The sequence below is a fragment of the Aethalodelphis obliquidens genome, unplaced genomic scaffold, assembly GCF_003676395.1.
Source record: "Aethalodelphis obliquidens isolate GAN/ISIS:26980383/991018 unplaced genomic scaffold, ASM367639v1 scaffold53, whole genome shotgun sequence".
In the NCBI taxonomy this organism is placed as follows: Eukaryota; Metazoa; Chordata; class Mammalia; order Artiodactyla; family Delphinidae; genus Aethalodelphis; species Aethalodelphis obliquidens.
Genome location: NW_020837997.1, coordinates 3,013,602 through 3,031,006, shown reverse-complemented (window position 1 = coordinate 3,031,006; position 17,405 = coordinate 3,013,602). Strand labels below are relative to the sequence as shown.

Here is a 17,405-nt window from a genome sequence, read left to right as displayed (position 1 = left end):
AAACATGAAAATATTCAGGAGTCCCAGGAGTGGGATGCTGGATCAGTGGGCATGCGCCTTCATCATTTCTGTGACAGGATGCCTTACATCGGGCTGCACCACAGATGCTCCCCCAGCAATGTGTGGGGTTGCCTGTTTCCCCACAGCCTGGCCAGCACAGGATGTCATCACACGTTTGAATTTTTGCCCATCTGATAGATGGAATCAAACAGTATCTCAGAGTTGCTGTGATCTGCTGTGTTTTACTAGGAGTGAGTATCTTTGGGTTGTTGAAGAACAAATTGTAGCCCTTCCCCAAAGTCTCAGTTCAAGACCTTTGACCATTCGTCTGAGTTTGGAGATGGAAAAGGGGCAGAGTCTGAGGAGAGGGGAAAGCGTGGGGGAGTAGACTCCAGCCTCCCAGAGTCCAGGAAAGACTCTTGACATTTATCCCATTTTACAGATGTGGAAACTGAGGTCCCATTTTACAGATGTGGAAACTGAGGTACCATTTTACAGATGTGAAAACTGAGGTACAGAACAGTTAAGGTCAAGCAGTGAGCCAGGGGCTGGAAAGGATTTGAACCTGGTCTGCCTGAAACCCGGACCCCAGTGAGGTTGAGACTCTCTGCCAGCCTACCTGTACCCATTCCCTCCTCAATCTCTCTTGTGTCACTATCCCTCAGGTCTGACTCAGCTCCCCCTCTCCCTCTGGGACTCCAGGCTCCTCAAAAGGTTTGCCACCTCCAGACCCCAGACTCACTCCAGAAGAATCTTTCGACACAGTGCCCCTCCCCTGCTCACATACCTGCTTGGCCCTGGGAATAAAGCCCCACTCCTCCGCCTGGCTTTGGAGGCCTGTGCTGCCTCCCCAACCTGCCCATGTCACCAGTTCCTCCATTTAGTCAGTCCCTTCCAGCCACTCCTAACCACGCTGTCCCAGCCGGCCATGCTTTCTCAAGCTGCAGGACCTTTACTCCTGCTGTGCCTTCTGCCTGGAATCTGCAATGCATTCATTTCTGCCTTCCACTGCAACTCATCCTCCAAGCCCCAGACTCAACATCCCCTCCCCCAGGGAGCCCTCCTCACATCCCCCCTGCAGCATGGAGGCATGATTTGTACATGAGGAGAGCTCTGATCTTGTGGGAGAGGCTAGGAGCTTGGAAAGTCAAAGGCCGTTTGCCAAGGAATCCTTGGCAAACTCCTACTCATGTGTTGAAACCCCAATTCTAATGTCTCCTCTCCAGGAAAACTTCCAGTACCCTGTCCCTCACTCTGGCCTTGACCTGACTCCATCAGACTTGGGGTGCCTGTGTCCGGTTCTGTCTTTTTCCGAGACTGGTTGCTCCTGAAGCAACTGGACAGGACTGAAGTCTCTTGGGGGCTCAGCATGGATGATGTTTGTTGAACGAATAAATGAATGCATGGGTTGGGATTCAACTGAGCTGAGACCAGGAAGTGAGCTGATGAGGTAGCAGTTAGTTGGGGTGTTACTGGGGGACATGTAGTCATTGGGTTCCAGCAAGAAGGAAGCAGGCTGCCCCTGCCCTTCCCGTAAGAATCCTGGTCCTTGAGGCCTTTCAGCGGGGAGGGGGTGGGGGCGGGTCTCTGTATCTTCTTCATTCTTCCCCTCTGCACTTCAGCCGACACCAGTTCCTCTTCCCCTGAGTCGCTGGGTACAGAGCCTGAGAAGCGCCAGGCACCGCAGTGGATCCGGATCCGCGGAGGGTCAGACCCTCTGACCCCCGCGTCCAGGTGAGCCACGACGCAGCCCCTCGGCACCGGAGACTTCTAGCACGACAGAGGCCAAGGCGTGGCAGGGGGACCAGAAAGGTAGGACGGAGGCACTAGAACTTGGGTCTGTGCAAACCACAGCTGGTGGGACCCCGTCAGCAGCACCCCCCACGCCCACCCCCACCGCCAGCCCAAGACTCCCAACAGCCTGCAGTTCGGAAAAGAAAGGCAGAGGGGCGGGGTCGTTTCCGGGGCAACGGCTCATTTGCATGTAGTCCGGACTTGGCCAGAGAGGGCTCCTGAAATGTTGGGGGAAATTGGGCAACTTAGCCCAAAGGGGCTGATCTGAGAGAAGGGGAAGGGGTTGTCTGGGTCAGGTCTCCTCCTCGCCTTCCATGCCCCTGAGGCATCCCGGTTAGGTACCCATTCCCCGGAAGGGGAGACTGAGGCAGGGGGCCAGAGCCAATCAAAGAGGAGCCACCAGCGGAAGGGCTAAGTTTGAACACTTCAGAAGTGGCCTGAGCTGCTCTCGGCTATTAAAAATGTATATAACAAACACAGGTGGCGAGGGTGACCCTAGACTGAGGTTGGGGCTTGGATTCCGGTGTCTCCGCTTAGGTTGCTTGCATGGCGGGCGCCCCGGTGTGGGTGCTGTCGTTGCCGCTGCTGTTACTGCTCCATTCAGGCAGCCAGGAATTGTCGTGCCACGTGTCCTCGGGGGACGTGAACTGGACCCGGGAGTTCACGGACAAATGCCTGAACTTCAGTGGCCAAAACCTGAGCCTGCTGCCTCAGAACCAGTCTCTGCAGGCCAGCAGTGTGCTTCATCTCGACCTGTCTGGGAATGGCCTTCGAAAGCTCCCACCGCTTTTTTTTGCTCACCTGGGAAAGCTGCAGGTCCTGGATGTGACCAACAACCCCCTGGACCTCGTGGACAGGGCACTGGCCGAACACTGTGACGTTGACCTGAGGGCTGACTGCAGCTGTGGCCTATCACCCTGGCACGAGGTCCGGCGGGACAACTGCTCTGGCCCACAGCCTCTGCTGTGCCTGGATGTGTCCACCGGTGCCTGGCGCAACGTCTCTGCCTTCTTGGAAGTGCGCTGTGGCCTTCCCCTGACCATGATAACCACAGGAGCTCTGGTGGCCAGTGGAATCCTGCTCCTCATGCTTGCCATTGCTGGCCCAGTGCTGGCGTGGAGACTCTGTAGACGTCGGGTAGGCAGTAGCGGGGGCATGAGCAAAACGTGGGCTGCTCAGAATGGTCCCAGGTCTGGTTCGGGCCAGCAGCCACGGTATAGTAGCCGGGGCCTCAGCCCTAAGCTCCCAGCAGCCACCCTGCCTGGATCTTCCACTTCTGACTATGAGAACATGTTTGTGGGCCAACCAGCTGCCAGGCACCAGTGGGCTGAACACAGGTGAGTGACCCACACACATCTGCTTGCAAGACCCTGGAGCCAGATGGCCAGGGTTCAATTCCCAGCTCTGCCTCTTACAGGCTGTGTGATCTTGGGCAAGTCATTTCCACCTCTCTGGGTCACCGTTTCTTCACCGATAAAATGGGGACAATAACAGCCCTCTGCCTCATGGAGTTGGGATAAGAATTGAGTTCTTGTGTAGGAGACAAGTGTTCCTCTCATGACCTGCAAACCCAGCTTCTGGCTGCCAAGGATTGGGAGAGAGGAGGCAGGTGTTCAAGGCAGAGTCGGGGTTCTGCGGTAGCAGTCAGCGGCCTGGGCTCAGATGTCGTGTGACCCAGGGCCGTCTCTGAACTTCTGTTTCGGTCTCTGTAAAATGGGACAGCACTCCGGTCTCCTTCTGACACACAGGAGATGCTAAGAGAGCCATCTGTGTCTCTCTCTACCCCACAAAGTCCTGCCTCCAAAGTTGCCTGGGCTTAGATAGATGGGTTCAACTTTTCCAGGTTGGATGAGGGAGTGGAGGGGATTTCAGGGGGGCAGGCACAAGGAAGGGCAAAAGCCTGGCAGTGGGAGAGAACAGAGAATCTGCTGTGGATGTGTTTTGAGAAGGCAAGACATCAGGGCTGAAGTTGGAGGGGGCTGGGAGGATCCAAGCAGGAAGGGAAGAGCTTGGTCGTGGCTGGGTTTTGCGGCCGCAGAATCCAAAAGGTGGGGAGGCCTGTGAGAGACTATTGGTGAGAAATAAGAGAATATGCAAAGCAGATGCAAATAGAGCTCAAATGCAGAAGTGGGCTGAGGTAAGGAGTTGAAGGCACCACACTCCCTAAGGCAGCTTGTGTTCTGATGCTTGCCTCTGCCTCGCTGTCACCAAGACCTCAGGACCAGTCTCCTCTAAAAACACTGTTAAGAATTGGATGTGTCAATCCCAACCTACATTTTAAAGTTGCAGAGATGGAGGTTCTGGAAATTCCCTGGTGGTCCAGTGGTTAGGACGCTGTGCTTTCACTGGTGAGGGTGCGGGTTCAATCCCTGGTCGGGGAACTAAGGTCCTACGAGTCATGCGGTGTGGCTGAAAAAAGAAAAAGAAAGAAAGAAAGAAAGAAAGAAATGGATGTTCTGGAAGGCAGGGGAATGACATGCCCAAGGTCAGAAGCAGAAGCAAGAAACAAACCCTGAGTTCCATCCCCATACAACCATTTATGTATTTGGAGTAAATTATACTAAAGTACAAATGACTGATAGACACCATTTACCCAAAGTGGCCTTTTTTACAAGAGGAGCGGGGGTGGGGGTGTTAGGATGTTCTGGAGGCAGGAAAGTTCTTCTCTGGGTGTCTTGCCCACCATAGCAAGACATTCCTAAGAAGCTACCTCCTCCCTGATCCATTTTGTGGATGGGGAAACTGAGGCTCAGAGATTTATTTTTGTATCAAGACCACAAATTCAGCTGCTTCTGGGGACCTGGTGAAAACATTTCCCATCTGAAGGGGCACTGGTTCAGCTCCAGCTACTTGTGTTCATGTGGCTGGTGTGACTAGAGCTTCCAGTTTTTCAAGAGGAAAACAAAATCTAGAATTTAATGTAAAAAAATGGGCAACCATCTCAACTTTAAGGAAGAAAAAAACCCTACAATGACTCAAGGTCCTTGGACCACAGCGTTACAACGCTGAATCCACAGAATATTCCCTGAATCACTGCCCCTTACCTGCTTTCCTCACAGAAAGTTGGGCCAGGCTGGGAGAACACTGCCCCATGACTCACTTTTCTCATATGTAAATATTAGGAGTGGACTCAATTGCCCTGAACTACGTTGCCTCTCAAAGCTGATGTGCCCACTCCCTGAATCCTACCTGCCCTCCCATCTGTCTGTCCCCACAGGCCTCACCCTTCAGAGGACAACGACTTCTACATGAACTATGAGAGCCGCCACCATGATTCCCAGCCTGTCTACTGCAACTTGCAGTCGCTGGGCCAGGCCCCATCGGATGAAGAAGAGTATGTGATCTCTGGGCGCTGAGCCTTCAACATCTCAAACTCCAGCCTACCCCCTTCCAGGTGACTTGGGGCACCCTGGATCTTCCCTGGCCTCAGTCTTCCCATCTGAGGAATGGGGCCAGGGAAGGATCATCCTTGAGGCCCCAGGGAGGCTCTGCAGCCCCCTCCCTAGACCACTCTGCTCCTCAGGCCACTCGGCTGCTAGAAGTGGAGAAGGAGAGACCCCAACACAGGGATGGGAGGGTCAACGTGTGAACTCTGTCGTCACCCTCCCGTTGGTGTGCAAGTATTGCCCAATAAATTCTGCGGGACAGATGAGGCTGCTGGGCTTCCAAGACGAGAGCTCTGGGACTCCCAAATTGCTCCCAACCTCCAGTCTCTCCCCTCTGTCACTCTCAGGCCCCCTTCTCAGGTGCCTGGTATCCAGACTTGGCCCCCCAGGGCAGCCCACACTAGCCTCAAAGGGATCCTTATAACTCATGAATGGGACTGCGCCCCTCCCCCGCTCACACACACTCTATGGCTCCCCACTGCCCCCAGATTCTCAGCCTGGTGGTTGAGACCTGCGTGACCCAGCCCTGCCCAACCCACTGCCCTCTCCCATTCCTCTGCCCTTCTGGTCTGGGTCTCCTCTCCATCAAGCTCACCTCCCTCCTGAAGCTTTCATTTTCTCATGTCATTTACCCATGCCTTTCCTTTTGCCCAGATTGCCATCCCCTTCCACGTTTTCTCACTCTTAAGCATCTAAATACAGATGCAGAACTCTGGTCTGGGCATCAGGAGGCATGGGTCCACTTCCTGACTCTGCCATTAACCCTCTGGGCTTCAGTTCCCCCATCTGTAAAACAAGGTGATTAAAATTGGCCTCTAAGGCTGTTTTAGCTCTAATATGCTGAGATACCTTAACTCATCCTTCAAGGCCCAGGTGCAATGCCAATGCCACTCTGAGAACCCTTCCCTGGTTCCTCCTCAGGCAGAGTTCATCACTCCCAGAGCTCAGTGTATTTCAAGAGTTTGTTCAAGCTCATGCCTCAGCTGGGTTTCCTGTCAGCTGCTCCCAGCCCGACTCCTGCCAAGCCCCCAAACTAGGGGAGACAGAGCTGGACACAGACACCCCCAGTCCTGGGAGGTCAAGCCTGGGCCAGAAGGAGAGATGGAACGACGGTCCCCAGAGGGAGATGAATGAAGGAGTTTAAAAAGGACTGTACATAAGAGGGGAATCTGAAGTGTGTTTTGAAGGATGCATAGGTGTTCGAGAAGTAGAAAGGACAAGGCACACTGGGCAGGGGGACCAGCCTGGAGGTGTGAAGGGTCACATGGGCAGCAGTGTCCGGCAAAGGCAGCAGTTGATGTTTGGGGAGAGACTCAGTATGGCAGCTGCTACCTTTGGGTGATCCTGACATTGAGTTTAATTTTGAGGTTCCCTTGGCTTCCCCAACACCTGGGAGTGACCCAGGGTGGGAGAGGCAACCTATGAGGGTCTTCAGCTTCCTTGCACCCCTGCATCCCTGCCCTAGACACTACTCGAGCCCCCACTCCTGCTGCCAAAAATCTGTCTTCCTCTGCTCACTAATGCATTGCCTGGGTTGACCTCTTTGCACGATTCTTACTACCATCAGCCACTTATGATTTATCTTATACTCATTTGTCCCTGCACTCAGCTGAGCTTGAATGGAGTCGTAAAATTTTGCCTACGTTGCTCTTTCGTGTCCTCAGTGCCCAGCCATGGCCTGGCACAAAGTGGGTACTCACTGAATACATTCGGGGCACCTGCAGTCATTCAGATCTGCCTCTGGATGCTGGGGTTCACAGGGGACACATCTCACTCACTGCTGAAGCTGGGTGCTCTGCCCTCCAGACTCCCATGACAGTTCCTCAGGGTGAACAGGCAAGTGGGTGTGGGGAAGGGGCTGGGCTTGGTACAGCTCAGCAATTCTAAGATCCTAAGTAGGAAAAGATATAACCTGGGAGATGTGGTGTGCATGAAAACGTTCTTCACAACTTACTTCTCCCTGCTCTTTTTTTAAAATTAGTTAGTTAATTAATTTATTTTTGGCTGCGTTGGGTCTTCATTGCTGTGCACGGGCTTTTCTCTAGTTGTGGCGAGCGGGGGCTACTCTTCATTGCGGTGCTCAGGCTTCTCATTGCAGTGGATTCCTTTGTTGCAGAGCATGGGCTCTAGGCATGCGGGCTTCAGTAGTTGTGGCACACGGGCTTAGTTGCTCCATGGCACGTGGGATCTTCCCGGACCAGGGCTCGAACCCACGTCCCCTGCTTTAGCAGGTGGATTCTTAACCACTGTGCCACCAGGGAAGTCCCTCTCCCTGCTCTTTTTATATGAAAGGATAAAGGCATGATTAACATGAAGGGAGGTGCCACAAACAGGAGAAGTAATGGGACTCTTCCAGGTCGGGGGCAGAGTCACACACAATGCACGTGACTCCGGGCTGCCTGTGTTTGGAAAGGTGACCCCCATGGAGGGAGAGAGAGCAGGATGGTGATAGAGACAGGGCCAGATAATTACGGAAACAGGAGTACTGAGAGATCAGAAGAGATGGAGGGAGGCTGAGACCCAAAAGGGTCTCAGAAACAAAAGCAGAGGAATGGGGAGGTAGAGAAGCACAGAAACAGAGAGAGGGATGTCCCCGGCTGCGCTTGAGGACCATTGGCATCGTGACCACTGTCCAATCTCTTGGCATCCCCAAGAACGTCCTGCCACCCATTCCCCGGACTGTTCCAATCATCTCATATCAGCTCCCCTGAGGGAACTGAGGCCAGCGGGGGTGGGCTCTTCCCAAGGTCACCAGCTCCATCCTGGACACCACAGGGGTCAGGTCAGACAGCTTCATTTTTATTACCAGAGTTTTCCATAAACGCACACCCTGTCAGACCACGCCTCCCCAGCCCTCCAATTCCCAGGCAGATCACCCCAATAAATTAATAATAAATACAAACATAAATACATAGGTTTGGGCCAGGAGGGAGCAGACAGCAATGGTTAGGAATCGGGTATTTCAGGTTCCACGAGCCCACTAGACAGACAAGGACAACTGAAGTCATTTCCATTGCATTTGTGCCATAAGTGAAGGACCAGGGCTGCTCACACGCAGTGGCAGTCCTTGGCCACGAGGTCGTCGAAGGGCGTGAGTGACACGCGGCCGTCGCTGTCTTGGTGCATGAGCACCACCGGATCGTAGCTGGCTGGCACGCAGCATGGGGCAGGCGCAGCATCAGGGTTCAGGCCATGCAGGCGCGCTTGCATCTGCGCGTGCGTGTTAGCCGATCGGAAGTGGCTCGGGCACGCGCCGGTGCACATGCGCACGTCCAGCTCGCGCGGCGCCAACACCCAGTCAGCCCAGCCCAGGTCCTCGAGCGACGCGCGCAGGCTCTGCAGGCGACAGCAGCGCCCCTCCCCTAGCGGGCAACCGTCCCGGGTGCGAGCATGCGCGTGGCGTCGTCCCCTGGTGGCGCTTGTCCGCCAGTGCAGCTCAAGCTGGGGCTGTGCAGAAGACAATGCCTCCAGCAACTGGTCCGGTCGCCGCAACGGTCGCAGGCGTATTGCGGGAGCCCGGGAGCTTCCGAGGCTGAGCTGACGCTGTAGTGGCCGCGTCACGTCCCACGAGCTCCGCGCCTTCGGGGACAGCCGGAGAAGGGCCCTATGCAGGCGGGAGGCTGCCGGGAGCGCCTCAGTTAAGTCGACCCGGGGGATGCGCAGGTGCAGGTGGCCGCCTGGTCCAAGTCGCACTATGGGAGAGAGGGAAACCAGTCATTCACGGGCTTACTGTGTGCCGGGCGCGGGGTGGTGGTGGTGTGTGTGTGTGCCCATTTCCTCCAACACCCCAAGCTAGATCTTACCTCACGGCCTTTGCACAAGCTACTTCCTCTACCGGCCACACTCCTCCCCTGAATCTCAGCATGGCTGGTTACATACCACTCCAGCCTGCCTAAAATTGGCACCGACCTATTTTATTTGGTTGTCTATTATTTGCCTCCCCCACCAGAATCTCAGCGGGGATTTCTGTCTGCTTGGTCACCACTGTGTCTGACACATAGTAGGTGCTTAGTTAACGAGCTACTGTGTTTTCAACTCTCTGGTTGCCTCCATATCTGAGAAATGAAGGGTGTCTGGCTCCCCAGGATTCTCAGACCTCCAGGCTGGTACAGATGTTGGGGAGACTGGGGAGACTGAGGTTTGAGGGCTCGCAACCCAGTCACTAGGCTCAGAGAGAGGGAAGTTTTCCTGGAGTCCCACAGCACAAGTGGGATTAGGGCGGGATAAGAGCTCTTCCTTCTGGCCTGACATCCTCCCCTCAACTCCCAGTTCCTAGCGCAGCCCACATCTCCTTGCACCCCCTCCATCCGCTGGAGGCTCGGTGGAGGGCGTGAAAATACTCCACTCCCTCCCTAAGGCACCAGTCACGTGCAACTTTAGCAGTGCCTTGGCGCGCGATTGCATCAGATTCGGAACCAGCCCAAGCAGGTTCTGCGCATCTCTGTGCACCTCTCTGTCCCTTTCCCCGTCCCGCCCTTCCGCCGGACCCCTGGATCCTTCCCACTGGAAATCCCCCTCCAACCCTTTCCTCACATCCAAGAGCAGGGACCACGTGCCCTCGCCCAACCTTGTCTCTGGGTTCTCCGGACTCTTGGAGTGTTCAGTAGAGTCTCTGGATTCTCTGGCCTTAGTTTCCCCATCTGCCACCCGGGGAGGTGTTGTAACATCTCAGGTTGGCTAAGCCTCGCCTGGTCCTGATGCAAACCCAGCCTTTAGTTCCCCCATCAGCCTCGAGGGGTGACTTTCTTGCCGGGTTCATGGATGGGAAAACTGAGGCTCGGCGGCAGGTCTAGGCCTCTATGTTTAAGAACCACTGGTTAAATGATGGGAGCTGCCCAGTGTGGGGTCTCCGAGATTTTACTCACGCTTTGGAGTGACTACCAGGACTTGAGGAAGGGGAATGAGGTCCGGGTTCGAGTCTTCCCGGGTCTGGTTCGCCCGAAGCCGGGTCAGCAAATCTTCGTAGCGTTTCCGCAACTCCCGGAATCTGGAGACATCAGGACTGGAGTGCACGTTTGAGGGTCCCGGGAAAGTGGGGAGGTGCTCCTGGGCCAGAGATAGGGCGCCTCGCGACGGCAGCCAGGAGAACATGAACAGCATCAGCAGCATCGGAGAGCAGTGTGGTGGTGTCGGTCTCTGCCCTGGCATGGCTGTGTTAGTTAAGCTCTAAGCTGGGACTGACCGGACGCTGCTGGACTAGCCTTTATAGTCCCCGGACTTTGTCCGCCCCCGCCTGCCTGGTCCCGCCCACCGTGGGTGCAGAGTAAACACTCCAGGGACCACAACTGGGCGGGGTCTTCGGCTGCTTTTCAGGGGGCAGTGCTTTCTGATGGGTAGGAGCTCCTCGGTATGCTGGGAAATCCCCCTCAGGAGCCTCTCTGAGCCTCAGTATCCTCTTCTGTGAAATGGGGACATCATCCCAGCTTGGTGGACTGGAGGGAAGAATAATTTTCTCAAAAAAGATTTATTACTATGTGCTAAACTCCACAACAGGAGCTTAAGGGATGAGGTGGCTTTCTTCCCTGATGAGATTCCTGCTCTCCCCTCTTTGCTTAGGGTCAAAGGCTGAAGATAGTGAAAAACAAAGGAAGCAGAGGAAAAAAAAAAACGGCCAGAAAGTGCAACCTGGGGCAAACCATTCCTCTCCATCACACCTCTATTTCTTCATCTGGAAAATAAGGAAGGATTGAGACTTTCACTGGAGAGAAGGTCAAATGAGGTGTAAAGGACAGGACCAGGCACATAGCAGGTGCTTGATAAACTGGGTGTTTTTGCAGTTACTCATCTTCAGCTGGGGAACTCCTATCCATTCCTCAAAACCCTACTCAGAAAGCCCCTCCTCCAGGAAGCCTTCTGACATTTCCTTTCCAGGCTCAGCAGGGTGCTTCCAACCCCATGCCTTCCTCCAGCCCAGCCCTGACCCCACAGCGCTGGGAGTGTGTGTGCTTGCTTGTCTCTGTCTGCCCCAGACTGGGGGCTTCTTGAAGGCTTGGGCAGGGATGAAGCTACTCTGGGCCCCCATCCTTTGGCTGGGCCTGAAGAAGAGGTGGCAGAGAATTGGGGTGCCGGGGCCTGGGGTAGTGAAGGCTGGTATCAAGTCCAGTCACCAGAGGATAGAGGGGTAGAGGGTGCCCCAGGAACATCCTTTCTCCTGGGGTACCCAGCCCTTGCCCTACTGCTCAGGACTCCTGGCCCCAGGCATCCATCCCTGTGCCTACTCCCAGCTTCCTGGCCTCAGGATGGGCCACTGTGCAAAGCAGATCGTGGGGGTGTGTAAAGTGTGACGGGGTGTGTGCAGGCAACAGATACAAGGAGGGGTGTCACACAGCAAGGCTCCTACTGGAGAAATGGAGTCCAGGCCTTCCCCACCTCCAGCTGTGTGAGTCCCACCAAGCCTCTGGCTCCACTGGGTCTCAGCCTCAGCTTCTGTCAGTGGGATTATCGCCCAGCTATGGGGGTGGAGGGCTGAGGCTCTTGATGTGATGCCCCGGGCATTCAGCAGGTGCTTAGTAGAGACGTCTCTCTGCTCATGTCACCATCATGTCCAACTGACTGCAGCTGGTTGGGAGGCTGGACCAGTCCTCTTCTTTCCATGGGACTCAGTTCCTTTCTAGGGATAAGGAAACAAAGACTTTGAGGGGCAAGTAAGGTAGGTAGAGTTGTAGGGGACGATCTCACCATAGGATCTTGCACGTGTCCACACAGGCCACGCAGACCTCACTGAGTCTTGTCAGAATTCCTGGGTGCCCTGGGAACCCAGAGTTTGGAGGCCTGGGGGGAGTTTCTCGGAAGCCATCACCACTCACCTCCTTACCTCTCTTGGAAAGCTGTCATGGGACAGCTTCTCATGCCTCCCAGGTATGAGCCTCCCCAGGAAATTCACAGAAAATTCAACTTTTAAAGTGAACAGGACTTCCCTGGTGGCGCAGTGGTTAAGAATCCGCCTGCCAATGCAGGGAACATGGGTTCGAGCCCTGGTCCAGGAAGATCCCACATGCCGCGGAACAACTAAGCCCATGCGCCACAGCTACTGAAGCCCGCGCGCCTAGAGCCCATGCTCCGCAACAAGAGAAGCCACCGCAATGAGAAGCCCGCGCACCGCAACGAAGAATAGCCCCCGCTCGCCGCAACTACAGAAAGCCCACGCGCAGCAACGAAGACCCAATGCAGCCAAAATAAATAAATAAATAAATTTTTAAAATAAATAAATAAAGTGAGCGATTGAGTGGCATTTAGTACATTCACAGTGTTGTGAAACCACCACCTGTGTCTAGTTCCAGAATATTTTCCTTTTTTTTTTTTCCCAGTACGCAGGCCCCTCACTGTTGTGGCCTCTCCGGTTGCGGAGCGCAGGCTCGGCACGCGCAGGCCCAGCGGCCATGGCTCACGGGCCCAGCCGCTCCGCAGCATGTGGGATCCTCCTGGACCGGGGTACGAACCCGTGTCGCCTGCATCGGCAGGCGGACTCTCAACCACTGCGCCACCAGGGAAGCCCTAGTTCCAGAATATTTTCATCACCCCAAAAGGAGACCCCGTCCCCATTAGCAGTCACTCCCCATCCCCCCTCCCCCAGCCCCTGGCAGCCACTAATCTGCCTTCTATCTCTATGGACTTGCCTGTTCTGGACATTTCATATTAAACATTCTTTCCCCACATGAACAATTCTCTGACACCAGCTGGGTGTCCTATAATTCAACTCAGTTATGGCACTGTCTACCCAGAGATAGCATCAGACCCCACGGCTTAAGGGCTCAGTACCACAAGACTGCCCTCCACCACCCCTCTTTAGATGCCAGTCACAAGTCCAGGTGGTCACCTGTACTTTTGACCAATGGCTATAAATCAGAGGTTTCCATAATCCCTTCCTTGGGTTTGATTAATTTGCTAGAGCCAGTGAGAGAACTCAGGAAATCCATTCACTCACTAGATTACAGGTTTATTACAAAGGATATTAAAGGAAAGGGAGGGACTTCCCTGGTGGCGCAGCGGTTGAGAATCCGTCGGCCAAGGCAGGGGACACGGTTCGACCCCTGGTCCGGGAGGATCCCACATGCCGTGGAGCAACTAAGCCCTGCACCGCAACTACTGAGCCTGCACTCTAGAGCCCGCGAGCCACAACTGCTGAGCCCGCGTGCCACAACTACTGAAGCCCACGCACCTAGAGTCCATGCTCCGCGACAAGAGAAGCCACCGCAATGCAAAGTCCGTGAACCGCAACAAAGAGCAGCCCCCGCTCGCCGCAACTAGAGAAAGCCCGTGTGCAGCAACGAAGACCCAACGCAACCAAAAGTAAATAAATAAATAAATTTATATTTAAAAAAAATAAAGGAAACGGATCAACAGCCAGATGGAAGAGATGCATAGGGCAAGGTATGTGAAAAGGGCATGGATTTTCCATGTCCTCTTCCAGCACACCACCCTCCCAGCACCTCTGCATGTTCATCAACCCAGAAGCTCTCCGAAGCCCATCCTTCGGGGTTTTATGGAAGCTTCGTTACATAGGCACAGTTGATTAAGTCATTGGCCATTGATGATTGAACTCTAGCTCCAACCCCTCTTCCATCCCCAGAACTGGGCGGTATAGGGAGGTTGGGGCTGAATGTTCCAACCCTCTAATTGCATGATTTGTGCTCCTAGCAACCAGCCTCTATCCTTGAGTTGTTTTTCAAAAGTCACCTCTATAACCTAACGAAAGACACCTTTATCTCTCTCTTCACAGGAAATCCCAAGGGTTTTAGGAGCTCTATGCCAGAAATGGGGTGGAAGACCAAATGTATATTTCTTATTATAAGTCACAATATCACATATATAAACAGAATCGTGCAGCATGTGGCCTTTTAGATCTGGCTTCTTTCACTCAGCGTGTTTTCAGGGCTCATCTATGTTGGAGTGTGTGTCAGTGCTTTTCTCTTTTTTATGACTGAATAGTATTCCAGCATGTGAAGACACCACACTTCATTCATCCATTCATCCGTTGATGGTCATTGGGTTGTTTCCACCTTTTCAACTATTGTGAGTAGTGTTTTCTCGAACACATACATGAAGATTGGAGGACCTGTTTTCAATTCTTGTGAGGTTGTACCCAGAAAGGGAATTGCTGGATCATATGATCATTCTATGTGTAACTTTTTGAGGCATCACAAAAATGTTTTCTACAGTCCTCTGCCTATTTATTTATTATTTTATTTATTTATTTATTTATTTTTTTGCAGTACGCGGGCCTCTCACTGCTGCGGCCCCTCCTGTTGCGGAGCATAGGCTCTGGATGCGCAGGCCCAGCGGCCATGGCTCACGGGCCTAGCCACTCTGCGGCATGTGGGATCTTCCCGGACCGGGGCACGAACCCGCGTCCCCTGCATCGGCAGGTGGACTCTCAACCACTGCACCACCAGGGAAGCCCTGCCTTTTTATTTTTAAATTTTTATCACGATATGACTTACAGAATGCAAAAAGGCCTAATCTTAGGTGTTGAGTTCGATGACATTTCACATAACCACCTCCCGAAATGAGGTTCCAGAACATTCCCAGCTCCATCACTCTCCCTACCTTCAGATAACAGCTGTACCCACCTCTGTTACCATGGATGAGTTTGCCTGTTTCCTAACTTGATGTAAACAGAACCAGCCAGTGCATCCTCTTTTCTGTCTGGTGACTTTCACTCAACACCATGGCTGTGAATGGCTGTGTTCTTCACCTATTGTGTGCCTTGTTCTTTTTCCTTGCTGTATAGTATTCCACTGTGCATGTCCAGGAGTGGAGCTGCTGACTCATGAGTGGGTGTCTGTCACTTTACGAGCAGGACCAGTAATTAGTTCCCTTTATTCCTGGAACTTCACAAGGGGACACAGCCCGTGGGTGGTCCCTAGGGACAGGAAAGGATGACATTAGCTCCATGGTGGTTTCCACTTCACCAAATTCTGGAATGCTGGCAGCCAGGCCGATCTGGCTCCCCTTCACAGCATTGTTAGCCGATGATCTCATGGCCAGTCCCATGGCCAAGCTGGGAGGAACAGTGGGGCAGGCCACAGGCAGCCAGCCAGCGATGAGCTCAGTCGGCCGGGACCCTGCATTCCTCACTGGCAGCTTCCACGAGCCCCAGAGGCCACGCCACGGCAGAGGTAAACAGAGCACAGAGGCCGGGGGTCAGGCTGTTCCCTCCACTTGGCTTAGCTCCCAACCTCCTAGAATTTTTCCTCACTTCCTTCTGCTGGCCGTAGGCACCCTCATCAGACACACGCGACACACAAGAAACAACCCAAACCCAGTTGTTGGTTTCTCATTATGTGAGGCAAACACAGTCATGACACGAGATCCAGAAGAGGTGAAAAAGCAGGTTATTAAAAAATCTCTTGAGTTCAACGGACAAGGAGAACTGCTGTCCTGTAGCTGTGAACGTCCCTCCAGGCCAACATGTTGCCTGTGTCATCGATGGGGGTCCACAGGCAGCCTGGGTTCAAATCATGGCTTAGTCCTTGAGATGCCAAGCAGATTTGGGAAGCATTACTAATCTCTCCAAACCTCTTTCTCAGTGCAGCCTGTTTCTCAGTATTACCCTCTTATAGGGCAGCACTGAGTAGATGAAGTTGGATTGGAGCTACACTCCCAAGAACTAATAACTATTGGTATTATGGGTAATTGGCCAATAATATCTCAGCTTCAGCTGGAGTTGAGCTCAGATGGGTCTGGGCAAGCTTACTTAGAAAGAATGGCCCCCACTGGCAAACTCCTATTTACCTCTTAAACCCCAGTTTGATGCCCCATCTTCCAGTAAGACTTCCTTGTTCTCTGCCCAGGTTCCCTCAGGCTGAGGGGCCTCCCTCTGGCCTCATCCTGACCACACGAGCCTGGAGGGTCTGAGTCTGGCTCTGTGCCCTGTCAGACCAGAGCTTTCTGGGACCAAGTCCCAGTATCATTATGTTAGTTTCCTGCGGCTGCCATAGTAAATTGCCACAAAGTGGGTAGTTTAAAACAACAGAAACTTATTCTGTCACAGTTCTGGAAGCCAGAACTTTGAAATCATAGGTTGGCAGGGCCGTGCTCCCTCCAAAGGCTCTGGGGGAGGAGGCTTCCTTGCCTCTTCCAGCTTCTGGGGGCCCCAGGTGTTCCTTGGCTTGTGGCTGCATCACTTCAGTCTCTGCCTCTGATTTCCCATGGCCTCCTCCTCTTCTCTGTCTATCCCTCCTCTTCTCTAAGGACACCTGTCAGTATGCAGTAAGTCTCCTACGTGCGAACGAGTTCCATTCTGAGAGCGCGTTCATAAGTCCAATTTGTAAGTCCAACAAAGTTAGCCAACGTACCCAACTAACACAATCGGCTATATAGTACTGTACTGTAATAGGTTTATAATACTTTTCACACAAATAATACATACAAAACAAACAAACACAAAAAAATAAAGAAAACATTTAAAATCTTACAGTACAGTCCCTTGAAAAGTACAGTAGTACAGTACCACAGCTGGCATACAGGGGCTGGCATCGAGTGAACAGGCAAGAAGAGTGACTGACTGGTGAAGGGAGAGGAGGTGGGAGATGGTAGAGCTGAAGGATCGTCAGCAATAGGAGACGGAGGGCAAGCTGCAGTTTCACTCACGTCCCACGTTGATGGAATGTACGTTCGCATCTTTGAAAGTTCGCAACTTGAAGGTTCATATGTAGGGGACTTACTGTATTTAGGGCCCAGTGTAAATCCAGAACAGTCTCATTTCAAGATCTTTAACTTAATTACTTCTGCAAAGACCCTTTGTCCAAATGAGGTCACATTCACAGGGACTGAGGGATCTGTATCAGTTCATCAAGGGAGGTGTGGTCCAGAGAAGGGCCATGAAATTCCCTGAGAAACATCACAGCAGTGAATGATGGCGATGGTGTGGAGAGACACCTACATCTGCAGCAAAGTGTGGAGGGGAATACCCGGGCAAAAATTTTGAGCACCTACTGTTACCAAACTGAACTCGGGTCAGCTCACCCTACATGCAACAAAGCCAATCTACTGACACCAGGTTGTGTTGAAGGAAAGCACAACGTTTATTGCAGGGCACCAAGCAAGGGAGTGAGAGACCAGCCTCCAATCCACTCCACCTTGGCCCCTGAGTTAGGAGTTTTTTAAAAGGGGAAGAACAGGGGCTTCCCTGGTGGCGCAGTGGTTGGGAGTCCGCCTGCCGATGCAGGGGACACGGGTTCGTGCCCCGGTCCGGGAGGATCCCACATGCCGCGGAGCGGCTGG

General features: G+C 53.3%; 2 protein-coding genes across 2 annotated transcripts; one reads left to right on the top strand and one right to left on the bottom strand.

The window, feature by feature from the left end:
- Nucleotides 1–1,643: 1,643 nt before the first annotated feature.
- Nucleotides 1,644–5,723, top strand: LRRC25 (leucine rich repeat containing 25). Its single transcript, XM_027084710.1, has 3 exons — nt 1,644–1,812; nt 2,332–3,131; nt 5,012–5,723. Exons 2-3 carry the CDS (start codon nt 2,341–2,343, stop codon nt 5,148–5,150), a joined length of 930 nt encoding a protein of 309 aa, XP_026940511.1. The 5' UTR covers nt 1,644–1,812; nt 2,332–2,340; the 3' UTR covers nt 5,151–5,723.
- Nucleotides 5,724–7,958: 2,235 nt separating this feature from the next.
- Nucleotides 7,959–10,435, bottom strand: GDF15 (growth differentiation factor 15). Its single transcript, XM_027084711.1, has 2 exons — nt 10,046–10,435; nt 7,959–8,872 (listed from the first exon to the last, which is right to left on the bottom strand). Exons 1-2 carry the CDS (start codon nt 10,326–10,328, stop codon nt 8,229–8,231), a joined length of 927 nt encoding a protein of 308 aa, XP_026940512.1. The 5' UTR covers nt 10,329–10,435; the 3' UTR covers nt 7,959–8,228.
- Nucleotides 10,436–17,405: the final 6,970 nt, after the last annotated feature.